This window comes from Anopheles coustani, chromosome 3 (genome assembly GCF_943734705.1).
Source record: "Anopheles coustani chromosome 3, idAnoCousDA_361_x.2, whole genome shotgun sequence".
In the NCBI taxonomy this organism is placed as follows: Eukaryota; Metazoa; Arthropoda; class Insecta; order Diptera; family Culicidae; genus Anopheles; species Anopheles coustani.
In genome coordinates, this window is record NC_071288.1 from 63,496,095 (window position 1) to 63,512,915 (window position 16,821).

Genomic DNA, 16,821 nt, shown 5'->3' on the forward strand with positions numbered 1-16,821 from the left:
AGTTGCCATCGTTGGGGGATAGTTACGGTTCGGATATGGTGCACCGTGAAAGTAAGAGAAAAGGGGAAGAGCTGGAGTGTGTGGCAACTTCGGGCAGAATTTTTTTTCTGCCTGAAACGTTGTGGAAACCACTCAAAGTGACCGGAATGCTTTTAGAGGGAACGATAAATCTATTACTTTTCACTAGAAAGTGCAGGAACTCGTACACCGCTGCAAGGTGCGACGCAAGTGTGCACCAACCATGTGTCGTATGCAGGCCAAGGGTGCACAAAGGACCAGGACTAGGTGCACTAGGATACGGTGGAATGGCGTGTCAGTGGACCAACCTTGACCGGGAAAAAGGGCTTTCGCTACGAGCATGCCGCTTTTCCTTTAAGACGTTCGGTTCACTTATCGGACCCGGCGTGTAGTGGGTCAGTTTAGCATTGGAAATGCTCTTTTAAAGCACGCGATCCGTACCCAGTTTCTAAGCTCTATTGCTGATCAAAGCACCGATGGAAGTTAGTGTTCAAAGTGGCTTCTGCTGGGAGTGGAGTAGGAACAAGTTTGTGGTTTTTTAAGTTCGCACTACCGCAAAGACACATGCTCAGAACGTCTATTATAAGACCTTTTTGTTTCTTGCAACTTGTACTTTATCAGTTATCACTATCAGCAAACTTTGGTTCAATTTTCAAATTTCGGTTTTCCCCAATCAGTGTTATTTTGATGCCTGATGGATACGAGCACCATCTTGGAGGGACGGTTGGTTGAGAACAAGCTATCGAATCAAAAAAGTTTGCCCATTTTGTGACCAACCGACGGCCTGCTATAACGAAAAGATTTTCCTACTGAACTCAGTGTGATAGAAAATAACAGTAAATGAAAAATCCTTTTTTGAAGTGGTTTTTCACAGATCGAGGTTGACAGTTGATCATGTAAGTTGTCGTTTTCATTTTGGTTCCTTTGATTATATTTTTTCCTAGGTTACATTTATGTCGCCGTTTAGTGCTTGATTGGTGCTTTCAGGCCGTTACGGCACCGGACGTTCTTTGGGTTGTGTAACATTTGAACTTTCGTTGGGATCGTTGACAACGTGTTGACGGCAAAATCCACACAAAATCGAAAGCGGGCAAACACAAAGTGGTCTATCGGAAGTGTCGCACAAGTATTTCGCCTAGCGGGTGATAAGGCACGTGCTATTCTCAGGCGATTTTAGGGAGCTCTCTAGCTCGAAACAGCTGCTCCTGTGAGAAGGCGATAGAAACAGTGAAAAAGTGGATTCAATTTACTGCGTTAAGTGTCATCCGCGTCACCATTGATAGGGTTCACGATAGGGGTTTCAGTGTGTAAACTTGAGTAGAAGCGGCGAACCAGAAGGAAAGTATCATCAGTGTGCCGCATGGTGCTTCAAACGTGTAACAGGAGTCGATTGGCATCAAAGGGTTTATAATGAATGGAAAAATGTTGCCGTTGGTTCTCCTGATCGCAATGCTTTGCGTATCGGCTCATGGAGAAGGTTAGTAAACATTATGTATGTAGAACTCTTGTTTGTAAATGAGCGTTTGATTCATTTGGTAAGAAAAAACTATAGCATGTTGTTTGAGAATCACAGGCCCGAAAGAGCTCGTGCACACGGCTTAAATTTGCATTCCTCGGGATGCATCTACCCTCACAAGATGTTATAATTCTCTGCTACAGCACACGATTAAACAAGTGACTCTTATCGCGCAGGCAACGGCACTAGAGGAACTTAAATCTACCTAAACAAAAAGAACTAGCCCGCTATCTTCGTTATCATAGTTAATCGTGTTGCCACGATATTCATAACCCGCTTGTTGATTATTGCAGTTATTTACGATATGGATGCTGTTGGTTGAATCCAAGCATCTTACTTAAATTAGTTTGATTTTCTTCACACAATACGATGAATTCGAGTAACCAAGACATATTTCTATAGAAAATAATTTCCCGACAATATTGTTAGATGTCTTTCAAATCTCTTGGAAGTTTTATTAAAATGTGTGATGTCTTAATTACTTTTATTTTCATTTATTCAATGTAATTGTAATTTAATGCAAGTTTACGGTGTTGAGCATTATCAAAAAAAAAAAAAATCAGTTTTATATTAAAGTTTATTTCACTCATTTGTCTAGCTTATTACTATTGTATCATTCACAGTCTTAATGATATCGACGCTATTTTACGTTATATAGAAAGCTTTCTGTTTGATCATCAAAATGAGGTGCTAAAGATTTTTTAACTCTAGAAACCGATGAGGCTTCACTGACACGGATGAGCGATTTATTTTCAATTTGTTATAGTGGCTCGTTCTTGCTATAATCAACTTTTTTCATCTCCATAAAGATTCGTGTTGAAATATGTTCTCCAATATTCTTTTATATTTTCACATTGAACTAACCAATTTGGTACCTTTTTGTTCAGTTTGTTTATGAAATTGTTACGAAACAGAATAAAGTTGAAATTGATTTTATGTATGACATTGTACGGAGCTTCTTAATAGTGAATTGCACGCACGGCCACCGCCATATTGGCGAGCTCTATATCAATAGATCTTGATTACAACAGCATTTTAAGATTAATTTACTTTAGTAAGCCTATTTTTATAAATAGCCAGCTTAATCGAACAGCTACGCACTGTAGACATAAAGAAATTCAACCAACGTGCTACTGAATCCTACGACCCGGGTGGGAAATGTCTGCGTTGAACGACTCGTTGCTCGTATCTCCATGGTACACACGGTCCAGATTACAGCATCCCATGTAAAACAATACAGAACGTGATTAATTTCTGTACCTTCGTACAGCAAAGCCTATCGAGCACAACCGGGCGGGTTGGCACGAACTCTGGCAGGCGTAGATAGAGTGAGAGAGAGAAGCCGGTCGAGTAATTTCGCCCGCCAGCATGACGTAATACTACAAACTGAAATCGTTTCATATCGTTACGTTTATTGACTTAGAAATCGGTAATTGAAAAACACAGCGGCAAATTATTTATGGTAAGGATTTAATTATTCATTTCAACAGCCGCCTCCAGGTAGGTGCAGCTGTGCCACCGCCCCGAGGCTTTGTAACACATGTAGCCGGAGTTCCCGCTGCTTCGCTCCTGTCACGCTTTCGATCGTTGCATCGGAGTATGGTATAACTTCGTCTCAGGGGTCTATCAGAACCTTCCGATCCTGCAAGATGTTGCCTGATGTTTGCAGCAGAACCGGTTACCGCCGTTTGCACTCTGCAGCTTAAAAGCTTTTTATTACCGGTGAAACATAACCTCGGTTCCGGAAGTGAGACTCGATTGTGGTAATGTGCACATGGTTGTGGGTACGTGACTACCTTTTACGTCAACCACAGAGCACCCGGCCCCCGAAACAGAACCGTGTATGTGTACCAAAGCTGTGTGTGTGCATGTGTAGTGTAGTTTAAATATTACTTGTTCTAAACGCACCGCTGTGCGCCATATCAGCTGGTTTAATTCAATTTTTGGCACGAATGTAATGTGGCACACCGCGTGGCGTGCTGTAAAGCTCGCATGGTGAGATGGAATTCGCATACAAGCGAGCTGCTGCAAACGGCAAGCATATCTTGCGAGTGTGGGGGAAGGAACGTTAGCGTAGTGTAAGGCGTGTTCGAATAACTTTCGCTGAAAAGTCGGGCACAGCGTTAGCGACACTTTCCGGCGTTTTAGTGCACACGTTGGGAATAATGTCAGTAATCAATTCACGGCCTTTGAAAGGGAAGCATAGTGCAGATTGATCGGTGACATGGGGGACAGCGAAATAACCGGTATAATATGCAACGCTGGGCAGGGATGACGAACCAGTCACCTCATATACGTGAAAAACATCCTTTTCCCTTTAAATGGATGCAAGGAAATGAAAGAGGTTATATCACAAAATTATTACAAATATATTTTGAATCCGTTTAACCGAATAGTATGTTAAATAATATACTTGGTATTTTATATTCATTTCAGCAGCGACAGCCGCTTAATGTTAAAAGTGATTCCTTAACATAATATAAGTGAGCACGTTGGTCTAATGCGTATGAAGCAAAATAAATAGTACCGGAGAGATAAACTGATTATCATTGAGCATTCTTCTTATTCTTCCAAAAATTTTGTCAAATAAAATAAATTACAATAAGTTAAAAATAATTGAAAAAATATAAAATTAATCATTAAGGATTTACCTTCATTTAAATCACTTGGAGTGCTAGAGAAGCGCAGTTTGTTTTGCAACAAAAATGTTATAAACTTTGGCCGTTTATTTTGTTGAATAATAATAGGTGTGATTATCGTCACAATTTTTTGGTGTGATTGGACCACGTAAAACCAATGCGTAAAAATTTCTCACCACTGTTACATCGCTACCGTAAGGCAATGCTTGCGACGGCAATATGTTGCCTGCATGGGCGCATGTCAAAAGAGTTATGAATAATTGATTTCATTTTTTAAATAATAAACGTATGTCACAAAACCGCGAGCTCACTAATGAGCAGAGTGTGAAGGTCACTGAGCAAATGGTAAGGAAACAGTTTTTTTTTGCTTTAAATTACTAAATAATCACTACCGGATTCAAACCGCCGTGCAAATTATGAACGAAATGTTTGGTACATTGTCGTATCGAGAAAAAAATACCTATCCTGAAAGACCAATTAATTGCTACTGATTACTATTTTGGGAATGAATAAATTGCGGATCAATCAGATTTTTGTCCACGCGTTGCTATTCATATTTTACTCACATGAACGGTTGTATTACGTTTTGTTCTACACCTTTTGTTATGATGAAAAAACACAGATGCCAAATACACTTTTGATACTTTTGATTTTTTAGTTGATCTCTACAGGCGGGCAACCTGTCATCCTTACGAGGACTTTGCAGTGTGATTCTCAACTCATCCATTCGAAAAATGTTATTTTGAGTTACAAGAAATGTATGATAATTTTTTTTTTCAATGCTATATATCTTAAAGATAATTTGTCTCATCTCAATCTTGTGCAGGGGGTGTACAGGGGGTGTGCAGGTGGGCTATCATCATCATACTTTTTGGAGCATCATCATGGGTCATATTGAGCTCTTAAAGTGACTTTTGTTATGTTGTAATGGGCGAAACTTTTCATTTATTACTAGACTAGTCTCACTCGCTAGATCTCTTTACTTTCAGTTTTGTTAATTAAATCCGCGAGGTGAAAAAGGTTGTAAATGGCATGAATTAACTTTTTCAACAAAACAATACAAATAGTGGAAGCTGATGATTTTTTGCAGCATTTTTTTGTAATTCTTAAACTACACAGTCAAACTTGTGCATATAATAGTTTGTACTGTTTAAACTTATAGATTCCGACCAAAATCAACAAAATGTCTGAAAGTTACCGCACTCACCAAACATAGATGATAAAAAAATTAAAACTCTTAACATCCAAAACATATTCGTTAACATTCATTGCTGCTGATTTTAGTAATCTATTGATACAGTCCTTCTTCTCATAGTATCTTCTTCTTGGCGTAAACGACCTTGTTGGTTATGCCTGCCCGTTAAGGGCTTACGAAACTTGTTTCCCTGTTGTACGTGGATAGTCTGTCCTCTCGTACAGGGGAGGGTCCGGTCTCAGTTGGGATTCGAACTCATAGTATGTTTTATATAATTACTTGTAAGATATTAACAATTGAATTTACAACAAGTTTAAATATTATATTCTTGATTTTAATTTGAATGCTTTCATGTTTTTTTTTGCTTCAAAAGTTTGAATGAATTCTTATCATCCATGATATTTTAATCTATTTTAAATATTTCGTAAAATTCAACGTGGGCATTTATTGTTTTAAATGTTGCAGCCATAATCGACTGCAGAATAAATGGCCATAACTGCTGAAACCGCTTGCTGCTGAGGTAATAAGCAGTATACAACGGAATAAAACTGCGTTTGCCAGTTTCCATGACATGGTCTTCTATCTTTTTATCGTACCCTAGCAGTAAAGAAAAAAAAAAACTACAAAATATTATAAACTCGGTTTGCATCTCAGCACCACGAAAATAGCATTTTTTCTTCCGTAGTGAAAAGTTGCTCGTTTTTCGTTTTATTTTGGGGTGATATATTATTTATTGCTAATTAAATATGTTGTTGATTGGTTTTTTTTCTGAATGCGAGGCCAATAAACGGCGTGAAGAGAATGTAGTTTTCTGCCGTAATTCCATAAAAGTACTCTCAACCGACTTAACTTATTTTTATTAGGGCTTTTTTCAAAAGCTTCATCATTAATCCACTGTTTGATGCGAAATTTGGGAAATTAAAAAAAAAATTATGATAATAGAAACATACTCAACTTTAAATAGTCGATTAAGCAGTCGATGCTTAACTTTCTAACCTTCTTTGTGATTATGAAACCCTTTTAAAAAAAATGATTAATACTTTGTTCCTATCATTTAAAAAGTTGATCATGCTCTATCCGTAAAAATGTTGATTAAATTGCATAATATTTTTCTAGATATGCATCATACATATGGATCCATTTTTAGAACTATGTAGCACAGCCCTCGCAAGGTTCATGTGTGGACTTGAGTTTAATTATTTTAGCTCTACACGACGTGAAAGTACTCTTTAACACTTTTCCGAAAGTGGATATCGATTGCATGGTTATATTTCTTTGGCATTCCACATTTATTCTATTCATTTCATTACCGAGCGACTAGCACACGGACCAGCGTAAGATGAAAGCCATTTCCATTATAATTACTATTGATCCGGATCAAGTGTGAACATTCTCGATGCAGAAAATGCCCGCTCTTTGTAGCGACGTACGAAGGAAGTTATGGAGCGAGCACTTTTTTTGTCTCGTCGTGCTCGTCTCTGCGCAGAGAATGGAATCGAGCATATCGTATTCCCAGGGCTTACATCGTAACCCGTACGGTAGAGCAAAAGCTGCAAAAATGCAATTCTTCTTCCGAGTGCCACCACTTTGGTAATAGATACATAAAACTGAAGAACCTACTAGCACCGTTGCACTATTTATGGCTAACAAAGACAGGCGGAAAATGTGCACCTTCCAAATATGCCCCTGAATCTGTAACACCTCCCCAGTGTCGTCCGGTTTTTGGAAACGTTTTGGGTTATAAATGTGGCCCGCAATGGAAGGTGAGAAAATTGATTCACGGTGCGGTTTCTCTAGTTCCGTGTTTGCGATCACCTGGTGACATTTTTCCTCCCTATAATCGAAGTGCTAGGTTCGGTTTTGTTATGCCGGTTTTATTATTTTCTTCAGTAGCCGTAATTGAAAAGGAAGGTTTTATTGCATACTCTCCTACCATGTATGGGGAGGAAAGTAGTGCATAGTTTTGCCATTTGAAGGTTTGTCGCCTGGTTAGTTTTGTGTTTTATTTTCGGTAATCACACCAGCACATACATAAAAACAACATTGTTGAATGATGGGGTTCCACTTATTACTCGCATGCTGATAGGTACTCAGTTTTTATAGAATATTCCTTAACCCGGTTTTCATTTTTATGGAGTTTCCTTTTCGCCCATGCTTAAGCGGCTACCGAAAAACACGGAGATTATTTTACCAATATCAGTATTTTACGAATGGTGGCGTTTTGTCTATTTGGCGAACTAAAATAATACATTTATTTATTTCTATCTACAGCTATCGCCATTGAACAGATACTGTCGCTCTGCTGTCAGGACGGCGAAGAGTGGGGCACACAGAACCGGCTCTGCTCGACCTACAACAAATCTCTGGAGCTGGTACCGGCTGGATTGCACGGTCTGTGCCTCTCGACCATCGAGATATGCTGCTCGAAGCAGCATAAGATCTACCAGTGCACGGCCGGCCAGATTGCCGCCCGGCAAGGACTCAGCTGCTCCCTGAAGGGCGACCATTCGGGATCGGAGTTCTACACGGTAGGTTGAACCGGATGGGTCCGGGTTAGCCTAAATCTAACATAATCAAATTTCATACCCAAACGCCTCTCGCCGGCTGCGATGTAGGATTGCTGTGAGGCATGCAAAATCGGGCTCGTGGTCGGCTCTAGTGCAAACAAGTGCTCGGTGGAACCGTTCTCCTTCGGCAGCCCCTGGGACGAGATCTATGATGCGTGCTGCAACGACATCAAAACAGAAGGTGAAATCATACTCCTCGGAGGCCATGATGAGCGTGAGTTGTTTCAACGTTGCTTGTTGTTGTTGTTATTATTGTTGTTGCATACCATTGTCGGACCGCCGTTGCACGCGTTCGCTTCTTCGCTGAGCGGGTACGCTGACACCTTACAGCATGCATGTTACCTTTTTGATTTGTTTCAAATTAGAGGGCCTGTGCGACCAATTTCCGACGATCTGCTCGCATGTGTGCGAAAACATTGAGGGAGGTTCGTATGTGTGCAAGTGCCACCCGGGATTCGAGCTACTGGATGACAAGAAAACGTGTGTTCCAGTTACGGATGAGGATAATGAAACTGCACAGCAAACTATGTAAGTATGAATCAAAATGTTTGTAAAAGCTATTAAATTAAATTTTTGTTTTGAATTGTCAAGTGTTTGCTCATACAAAAAAAAAAAAACGCGATAAGTTATATTCTGCTAGCATCTGCTTTAACCAGAGCCGGATCTACTTATGAGTGGATTGAGCGGGCGCAGGGAGCCCCGAGCTTAAAGGGGCCCCAGAGTCTAGGCCTAAAAGCGACAAAATATCCACCGATATTAAATTATTTGTCTCATCGCAGTCGTTAATGATTAATTTTAACTTGAACATTTAAGAGCGACAACAAATGTATTGTGTGACCATGAAAAATCAAATTACCACATGACAGCGATTTAACATTGATAAAGAAGAAGAAAAGCATGATATTTGTCGATGAAACAGTATTAAAAGTGTAGTTTCCAATAGGAATGCTGGAGGGTTGGCAAGCTATAATGATCTCACAGAAAGGGGTCTTTAAAAAACTATAAAGATTGCTTAATTTAGTATAATCATTTTCTAAATATAATCATAATGAAAAATGAATGTGAATGTGAATTACCTATCATATTATGTTGTTGATGAGATCTATAAACATATCGTCTCTTGGACTCTCTGCGGCGAGAGACCTTGTCCCACTAGGAAATGTCTTGCCACATCATAAAAAAACAAAATCAATTAATATTCGTTAAAGGCCGTGTAATAGAGCAGAATTATAAAATGGAAAATGTATAGAATTTATTCGAAATTTTTGATCCGATGCACAGGCCATCACATAAACATACACATACATACACGTCGACTTATAGTTGATCGTTTCTAATTTCAACTTAGACTTACTGCCTGTATGCCCAGAAAATGGGTTATTAATCCACCCGTAATGTCAAACAGAATCCTCTACTCGAGTTAGATTATCTGCATGCACATTTTCACTAGAAGAAAAATTGCACCACTTCCAGCTGCGAGAAAGGTTTCCAGCGAAATGCACGTACGGATGAGTGCGAGGACGTGAACGAGTGCGAAACGGGTGAGGCCACCTGCGACGCCGTACGTCAGATTTGTCGAAACTCACGTGGCGGCTACCAGTGCGTGGATATTATCCTCCCGGATATCGCTTGCGAGCCAGGATATCAGCCGAGGGACGGCAAATGTGAAGGTAAGGATTTCTTCGCTACTCCATTGCTAGCCGGCGTTTGCCGCAGGTCCGCAGCTGGATGACCCCCTCGAGGAGCATGCGAGAAAAATATCTTCTTCCAAGACTTTCCGGTAGTTTGCGCGCTGCCGGAAAGTGACATTCGGATGCTTACCGCCTCGTGAAGAGTGTGTGAATGTTTGTGTGTATGTGTGTGCGTGCTTGGAAAAACTCTTAACGCTCTGCCTTCGCTTCGTTGCCGGGCCGTGCACATTCTCGCTTGGGGCCACTTTCCGACCTGCCTAGATGTTAACGAATGCTTAGAGCTGCTTGACGCTTGCGACAGGGAAAAGGAGCATTGTCTGAACGGACGCGGCAACTATACCTGCCTGCCGAAGGCGGTCACCATGTGTCAACCGGGCTTTGCTTACAACGTGAGCTTGAGTGTGTGCCAAGGTTTGCCAGCTTTTACATTCTATACTCTTAAAAAAGTGAAGCTTATAATACCTAACTCCATACATGCAGTTTCCTCACTCAGCCATGCCGATTTCATCCAATATTTGAGTTCGCTCAAGCGCACCCTCATAGAATCGGATTTTACTCAACCTAGTAGGACAACATAGTCGAGAATTACTTACTTTTTATCCTAGCACCATCACATCTGTCCCTTATAGCGTAGAGGTGTTGAAAGTAAAGTCTAAGTCTTGAGTTCATAATGTAAGCACTTGGATACGATAGAGTCTTTCGCTTGATGATGAGATATGTTGAGCCCGTGCTGAAATGAAAATGCTAGTTTTCGTTCTCAAGAACTATGTGTTGAAGGTTTTAGTCTTCCTTACAGTTTTGAATTACTATTTTTCTAAGAAAATATACAACTCTTTTGTTTTGGCGTCTGGATTGAACTTATCAAGTCATTCAATTAATTAATAAAACGCATTACGCATTTATTACATCTTTTTTATACAAATTTAACTAGTATTGTTCGCTTCTTACACAAAAGCCTTTTAACAGTTATAAGACAATCTCATCAGATTTACTGTTTCATAAAATGTAAAAAACAATCCTTACTTTGAATAAACTTTTTGCGTTTTTTATTAAATCCTTGGACAAATGTAAGAATCGTCATATTCATCTTCTTTTATTTAGCATCATCCAAGAGTTCATTCATCATGACGTTTATTATTCAGTCCATTCCACAAAAATTACTACTATTAATTAATCTTAATTGCAATTATAGCTTTTAGTAACTCAGGTAGTGTGGGTAGTAGCTGTACAAAGAGAGAAGGGTATTTAAACAAATAACATAAGTGCCTTCACCATTCTATTAGCAACGGGAATGCCTTCAAGTTAATGGAGATTGTTCCAATTAAGTCGGAAAGGATGCGTTTTCCATTGCGATTTCTACTAGCATTAATACCTCTTTGTTGATTTGACTTCTTTCATCAACCATTGCCAACATCAGATGTCAACGAATGCGATGAAGAAGGAGCTTGCGATCAGGGATACCAATGCGTCAACATCGAAGGATCTTACGAGTGTATAGCTGTGGTACCGAATTATCAAACGTATGTGCTGTTTTAATCTTAAAGCCATGTACGATAACTCGTATGTGTATGTTCGCAAACTATTCAGGTTGGCTACAATTTCTTTCATCTTACTTTACTCTTCCTGTCCCGCAGTACACCAAGAAGGAAGACTGAAGCGTGTACTCCAGGCTTCAGGCGACATAATGATCAGTGCGTTGGTAAGCTTCTGATTGAACTGCCTCTTCAGAGTACAAGTGCCGACGAGTTTGATCTAGATGAAGCTATCTTCTATTGGCAAGCATCGTCGTTGATGGACCGTTTCAGTGTGCAAAACCGCTCATGGATGGATGAGGGCTGCATTTTTTTCTTCTATTTTTATGTTTAGTAAACACTCTGTTACACTTCAACCTCGTTTATTCCTCTCCTACACACTGGTTCTTTCAGATATCGATGAGTGTGCCGCCGATAGGAACGCTTGCGACAGTAATCAGGTGTGCACGAATGAGATCGGTGGATTCAGGTGTGATTGTAAAATTGGATTCATCTTGGATGCCGTGACAAACGCGTGTGTTGGTAAGGATGGAGACTCCCTGTTTTACATCGTCATGTTCCATTTTATCATTCAGAATATTATGTCCTTAGCATGTACGGATGAACTCAATTATCTATATCGATTTCTTCAATGGAAGCTTTGATCAAACGTGCTTTCCTGGGCTTTAAACTCGTCGTATGCTGTATATTTACAAATGGTGCCAAAAATAATATATTTACATTATTGAGCAATTTACGAAATCCTTAAAGTAGCTACCCAAATTCAATTCGTACCAGTAGTTATTAGATAACTTTTCGAAAAATTGTTATAAAAAGAATAGGTTTATATTCTATAAGTTTGCGGTGTTGCTTTTTGTTCTCATTGCAAAAGCATTGAAAGTAATCCTTGAAGGTTTATGTAATTTCGATAAAACCCAAAATAAGGCCTAATCCCGAAATTCTTTCATCATTAAAATTTTAATGGAATTTAATTTTATTTTTATCTGATTTATGATCTTAAATATAGAAAAAACAAACCAATTCACAAAATCTCAACTTACTCACCCTCAACTAAGCCTTTTGCTTTTAAAACTTTGTCAGTGATAAATAGGCATGTTTACTAAATATATGTAAAGGCATACATTTAGTTTACATAGCGAAATTCAATAGTTTGCTGATTGATGGTTTAAAATTTGGAACGGCGTAACAGTGTTGAAAATAATGTGAAAAGATTTCCAGGAAAAGTGGTGGATTGGCCGGATTAAAAGTATTACAAATTGAAAGAAAAGACATAGCTGATAGTTAATAATTTTTCCTTCCTGCGTTTACCGAACAGACATTAACGAGTGCCAGGTAAATGCCCATGAGTGTCTGGACACGCAACGTTGTGACAACACGATTGGATCATACACCTGCATCCGCCTACAGAGCTGTGGCACAGGATACACGCTTAACGCGGAAACAGGACATTGTGATGGTAGGTAGAACACGAGCAGATAAAATCAATTCGATATTCGATGGGGCATTGCCTTTTGTTTCGCAACGGAGTAAATGGTTTCTGCGTGCGTGATTTTTCCATTTCCCAGACGACGACGAGTGTGCCCTCGGGCGCCACAACTGCCGACCCCCGTTCGAATGCTTCAACACCAAGGGCTCCTTCCGGTGTCGCCAACGATCCAAGTACCAGCCTCCGGCGCATGGCTTCACCAGCACATCGACGTCAACCAGTACGACCACCTCTACCACCGCCCAGCCTTACCGGGCTCGGTACTCCTCGTACCAGCCGTACCTTCCGCCTTGCGGCATCGGTTTCGAGCGAAACACCCTGGGCGCGTGTGTCGGTATGTAGTGTAATGTTCTTGTATATAATTCTATATGTTTCATAATTGTTTGCCAGTTGAGCATCTCGATATTCATGTTCTATTGCATAAACCAGAAAAAGTAGCTAAAATTAAATGTTTCAAGTCACTCACATTTATTTCACTATTGTTGATTCCAGTACACGTTAAAATATGTGATTTTTCGTTAGAACATATTCAGCAGACTTTCATCAGTTTATTTATCGATTAAAAAATGCTGCTCAAATATGTAAATCGATTTCCTTTTAACAAATTATCCGATATAAGCCTTCCCGTGCATTACTACTGAAATGAAACTACTAATAAAGTACAATATGTTTTATTATATCATATGGGCAGCATATGCTAAAGCTGTGAGACGGATAAAGGTGATAAAATTGGTATAACTTTTTTCTCATCCTATGGAATGCTGCAAAAACTTTGACGGGCACTGTTAGCAATAAATCCGTAACGTCGTTGGTACATTTTTAAACAATTATTTGTTCGATTTATAATTATACTTTTATTTTTGCCAACTATTTTCTTAATCGTCGCGGTAACGGGGTACGGTTCCAAATGCAGATATCGATGAGTGTGCTGGTACGGGAAGATGCCATAGACATCAGCAGTGCATTAATACCAACGGTTCGTACCGGTGCCGGGACCTTCTCACCTGCCCAGTAGGATTCCGGGCTAACGACGATGCAACGGAGTGTTTAGGTGAGTTATTTTCGGAATCTTGGCTGGATATTGTGAAAAATTTAAGTTTCCTTTAATATAGAAGATATCATTTCCTTCGGCTACCTCGTAGAGTCAAAAGAATTTACGATTTATATAATGTCTTATCTAAAACATGTGACATACAATCACAAACCTCTCAAGTGCTCTTTTTTCCATACTAAATGGAACTCAATCCCTTAATCATAAGAAAATGTTCATCTTTGACAACAACACATATTGCATCAGATCAGATTGTATTAAACCTCCAAGGAGTATTAAAAAATGGAGAAGCCACAAGCAATTCATGTAACTAGAAACCATATCAAAGAAAGTAGAATGCAAGGACATTAGTTTCTATCCGCTATATTGGGCATTCTTTAGGACTTTTTTGTCAGTTTTATGAAGCCCTCTGGCGATGTTGGCATTTATTTTGCACCACGTCGTTAACGAGGTGTTACACTTAGTACGTAAGATTGAACCGCCCGTTTCGCTGCCGTTTGATTCTGCAGATATCGATGAGTGCGCCACCGGCGAGGCCCACTGTGCTTCCGACCAGACGTGCAAGAACAAACAGGGTGGGTACGTGTGTGTCTGCCCACCAGGGCACATGATCGGGCGAAACCAGCACTGCGAGGATATCGACGAGTGCGCCATGTACGTCTCGAAGGTCTGCCCGCAAAATTCGGACTGCGTCAACACGGTTGGCTCGTACCGCTGCGACTGCACGGAGGGCTTCAAGAAGCACAGCCCGAACGAGATGCTTTGCACGGACGTGGACGAGTGCAAGGAGATACCGGGGCTGTGCCACCAGCGCTGCCTGAACTACTGGGGCTCGTACCGGTGCGGCTGCAACCCGGGCTACAGGCTGAGCTACAACAATCGCACCTGTGACGACGTGGACGAGTGCGAGGAGTACAAATCGACCAACCTGTGCGTGGGAATCTGCGAAAACACCCCGGGTTCGTACGCTTGCAGCTGCCCGCCTGGTTACAAGCTCGGATCCGACGGCAGAAGCTGTATCGGTGAGTGATTGTTAATATAAAACTGATACATTGAAAGTAAAACCAAAAAAAAAAAACATTGAAAAGCCATTATTGAAATAGAATTGAATTTGTTTTCTCTGCTGGTATAATATTCTTTCCACGAAACATTTGCGTTGTTCGAATTGACGAGTTAAATACGTTTTCAGTGAATTGCAGTTATAAACAATACAGAATTTTTGAGTATGTTATCCTCATTATACTGCCAATCTTAGAATTCAAATATAAAATTGTCTAAATTATGCTTCACACTTGGGGTTGGGTTTTCCCAGTTTTCTTTAAATCCTTAGTTTTCCAATTACCTTTTTTTTCATCGTACGTTTACATCCAAGCGTGCAAAATTATTACCAGTACTTATATGCTGCTGTCTTGAGCTTTCGATTAATTTCGAACCAGGTTGGGAAGCTACCGTATAGAAGTATGAAAACCTGTTTGAAAAAACAAAAAATAAAAACCTTTTATTAATTGACTCTTATATATACCTTTAACAGGCTGTGTTAAACGGATCAGTTTACCCATTTTTCGTTTTCCAAATGATTAAATGTTAACTAATCGCTGATTTGTGACGTGCATTAATCAGAGCAATAACCAAGCAATCGTACCTAATGGCTAGCGTTTGTTTAGTTGCGATCGATTTTTTTGCACCCTATTGATCGTTGAATGTCAAATATATCCACTGATGTTTTCGCCTCTTTTGGTTTCCTTCTTTTTTTCCCACCATTTGCAACGCGTGATCTCATTTGTCAATTATTTGCTCGAACGCTTCTGGGATGGCTGTTTCCGGTCGGGGTCTGGTTCTGCGTCCTTTTGCAATGCCGCTCACGTACACCACCGGACAGACATTGACGAGTGCCAGACGCGGGAGGTGTGCAATGGGCACCACGACGTGTGTACCAACATCGGCGGGAGCTACCGCTGTACGTCCATCGAATGTCCTTACGGCTACCGCCACGATGCCGACCGGCGCAAGTACGTAGCAACATTTGCATTTACAGCAACGCATAATTGATTGAGTTTCGCTTTCCGTTGTGCACTGTTGTGCCGTGTTTTGCTCCGGAACATTTCATTTTTAGCCGTTGCGAGCGTATCAATCGGTACTGTAATGTCGGCGATATTGAATGTCTTCGGCGGCCGCACTCGTACTCGTACAATTTCCTGACAATCGTGTCCAATATTCCGGTGCCACCGGAGGGCCGCGGCCTTTTCACCCTTGCCGGTCCACAGCAGTTTGAATTGATCGAATTCGACTTGAAACTGGTGTCGGTTGATGCGGCTCCGCATGTTCGCGAGGTGGATATGTACTACTTCAGGTAAGTGTTTTTGTTTGTGCAGTCTTTTTTTGTCCAAAACATCCATTCAATATTCTACCCTAACTCATTTAATTTTGAGGAGCTTTCGAAGAAAAATCATGCAATCATTATTAATTCTAATCAATAAGAATTATTTGCTTTATTATTTGATTATTCGAAGCTACGAGATGTCTTGTGGTCCTCTATGGCACGTCTTTATTATTCGGTTACTCGAGCAAGAGGATAACGCACCACGTGTGCGTTCAAAATTTTATATTGCATATTGCTATCATTTGAGTTATTGTAATTTCATCATAAATTCCAGTCTTAACCAATTTAATATAATTTGTACTAATATACCAAATGTACCCCACCTTTTTTATCCAGTTATGTTCCCAAAAGTTCGTTATGTATTTCAATAAACGAATTTTTTTTTCTTCACAACCCTACAGTCTCGACAAGAAGACGAACGAAGCTCAGCTGAACCTTAAAAGAAGCATCGAAGGACCACAGGATATAGAGCTGGAGTTGAAGATGACAGTGTTCCAGAACGGCCAAATGTACGGATCGAACGTAGCAAAACTGTTTTTAATGATATCGGCTTATGAGTACTAGAATAGTTTTTACCGTTGGATTTCTTCCCAAATCTGCGGTGGTTTTTCATAGCTTTGTAAAAGAATCATACTATGCACTGCATGCTTTTCTTTTTGTATAACAATGTACTTGAAACATTGAGTAGGTTAATTTACTGCAATAAATAAACTGTGAATTACACATGAGTTCTAGCTCCTAAAGTA

General features: G+C 40.1%; 1 protein-coding gene across 1 annotated transcript; it reads left to right on the forward strand.

The window, feature by feature from the left end:
• The first annotated feature begins 1,409 nt into the window (after nt 1-1,409).
• Nucleotides 1,410-16,821, forward strand: LOC131260207 (fibulin-1-like). The gene is made up of 15 exons (XM_058261889.1): nt 1,410-1,495; nt 7,640-7,896; nt 7,984-8,149; nt 8,301-8,463; nt 9,409-9,605; nt 11,044-11,146; nt 11,261-11,325; nt 11,552-11,680; nt 12,474-12,614; nt 12,724-12,978; nt 13,558-13,695; nt 14,205-14,717; nt 15,575-15,704; nt 15,809-16,045; nt 16,477-16,821. The coding sequence occupies exons 1-15, from the start codon at nt 1,429-1,431 to the stop codon at nt 16,637-16,639; spliced, it is 2,724 nt and encodes a 907-aa protein (XP_058117872.1). The 5' UTR covers nt 1,410-1,428; the 3' UTR covers nt 16,640-16,821.